We start from the raw sequence: 2,289 nt of genomic DNA, 5'->3' as shown, positions 1-2,289 counted from the left end.
GGTGGAGGTGGACGAGTAGTATGTTTCCTGCAGTTTGACTAAGTAGCCTTGTTTTAGTTGATTTATTTGTGTTGTGTGTATATTATATATTAATATATATATATATATATATATATAATATATATATATATATTATGATATATATATATATATATATATATTATTGTTATTATATTAGCATTTTTATTATTAGTATAGTATTTGTTATCATTGTTGGAGTTGAATTTTTCATTATCAATAAGTATTTGTACAAGTTTGCTTTCATATGTCATTGAAGACTTACCATAGGATAAACTCGTCTTTTCAGGGGGATTCAAGGGTGGCAAAAATGTTATGGTTGAACCCCATCGTCATGAAGGAGTATTCATGGCCGCGGAAAGGAGGATGTACTCTGTACTAGAAATCTTGTACCAGGAGAAAGTGTCTATGGAGAGAAACGTATCAGTGTTGAGGTAAGTATCATTTCTCTATACTTTTTAAGACAAATATGGAAATATATACCTGCCTATGACAGTTTTGGATTAATTATGCCATTGAGACTTACTGGCTGACATCCTGTTATAACTTTGTAAAAATGTCAGTGATGCTGGGTGATATCTAATCTTGTAATGAGCCCAGGTAGTGGCAACAAAATGACACCACAGGACCTGCTTGCAAACGCCCCCAAGCCTTCACTAGATTTAATTGAAATTTTGCCTCTTGTAAATGGGTAATTATCTTGTTAAAAGACATATTAATTTTATGCAAATTTTAGTTAATAAAAGAAATCCTACAGGTAAAAAAAGATTAATCTGAAATTGTTTATTATTCTTTAAAAAAAAATATAAAATTATTAAGCGTCATAGCCAAAAAATGAATAAAGCAATATCTTTTTCAGCAAGGAACCGAGAAGATTGAATACCGTGTGTGGAATCCATTCCGTTCAAAGTTGGCTGCTGCCATTGTAGGTGGAATTGGGAATATCTATATGCCTCCAGGCTCCAGAGTACTCTACTTGGGTGCTGCTAATGGCACAACAGTATCACACGTTTCCGATGTAGTTGGACCAGTAAGTAAATGTTAGAAGATTTGGTTGCTGTAAATGGCAGAGTTAGTTGATACTGTTCAAGACAAATTACAGTAGACCACTCTTTAGGTGGACTTAGATATAGTAACTACCATTTGATTTATCTTGAAGAAGAAAAAAGTGTACCGTTAGTTATTCATATTTTATTAAGATTCAGAATCGGATGAAACTTGTTATCTTTAAGTGACAGCTTAATATTTGGTAATCCAAAAAAATATATATATATATCTGTTGAATGATAATTTTTTTTCTCTTGCCCACATTAGGAAGGCGTAGTGTATGCTGTAGAGTTCTCACACCGATCAGGACGTGACTTGGTGAACATGGCCAAGAAGCGCACTAACATTGTACCCATTGTGGAGGATGCACGACACCCTCACAAATACCGCATGATTGTCAGCATGGTAGATTGCATCTTTGCTGATGTTGCCCAGCCTGATCAGGCACGTATTGTGGCCATCAATGCTCAGCACTTCCTCAAAGTAAATGGCCATTATGTCATCTCTATCAAGGCCAACTGTATTGATTCGACAGCCCCTGCAGAAGCTGTATTTGCTGGAGAAATTAAGAAACTTCAGGCTGATTTGCTTAAGCCTCAAGAACAACTAACCTTGGAACCCTATGAGAGAGACCATGCAGTCGTAGTTGGTGTATATAGACCCCCAAAGAAGAATAAATAGTGTGTAAATAGCTAGGTTACAGTTTATTTGATATATAATGTATTATGTATGACTGGTAACAGCTATGGAGCCTCAACTGTTTATCATTCCTCTCAAGGAGATAGGGAAGTAAAGGTAGACATTTGACCTATCAGGGTTTATTTTTCATAGATTCTACCTGGATAAAATGACAAGCATACAATATATTTATAGATATTGTGCTAAACAGAAAGTAATTTTCAGTTTTCTCAATTTTAACAAGAATCTTGTCATTCAGTTCTTTGTCTTGAAAACAGTACTTTTAAAAACTGGAAATTAAACTTTATTTAGTGTTATGATATGTCCATTGTTGTAGCTAGTGTGCCCTTTTGCATTTTATAATATAGCTTTTATTATAACTGAAAATTATCAATCATATCTCCATATTAAGTACTGTACGCTCATACCATATTGGTAAATATATGTTTGTTTTTTTGAAAAGTGTTTTTCTTCCCTAAGACTGGTCCAATTGAACTTTGACTTTTAACCATTTTGATGTTAATTTTTTATTTAATCTCAACTTTT

At 33.6% G+C, this 2,289-nt stretch overlaps 1 protein-coding gene across 1 annotated transcript; it reads left to right on the top strand.

Moving 5' to 3' along the window:
• Positions 1-307: 307 nt before the first annotated feature.
• Positions 308-1,765, top strand: LOC119570134 (rRNA 2'-O-methyltransferase fibrillarin-like; the record flags this gene model as incomplete). Its single annotated transcript, XM_037917999.1, is given in 4 exon segments — positions 308-367; positions 370-452; positions 878-1,048; positions 1,333-1,765. Coding segments are annotated over 4 exon segments (728 nt in total), but the record flags the coding sequence as incomplete, so codon positions are not given.
• Between the last annotated feature and the right edge of the window lie 524 nt (positions 1,766-2,289).

The sequence above is a fragment of the Penaeus monodon genome, unplaced genomic scaffold (assembly GCF_015228065.2).
Source record: "Penaeus monodon isolate SGIC_2016 unplaced genomic scaffold, NSTDA_Pmon_1 PmonScaffold_22294, whole genome shotgun sequence".
Lineage (NCBI taxonomy): Eukaryota > Metazoa > Arthropoda > Malacostraca > Decapoda > Penaeidae > Penaeus > Penaeus monodon.
This window is presented reverse-complemented; position numbering and strand designations above follow the sequence as displayed.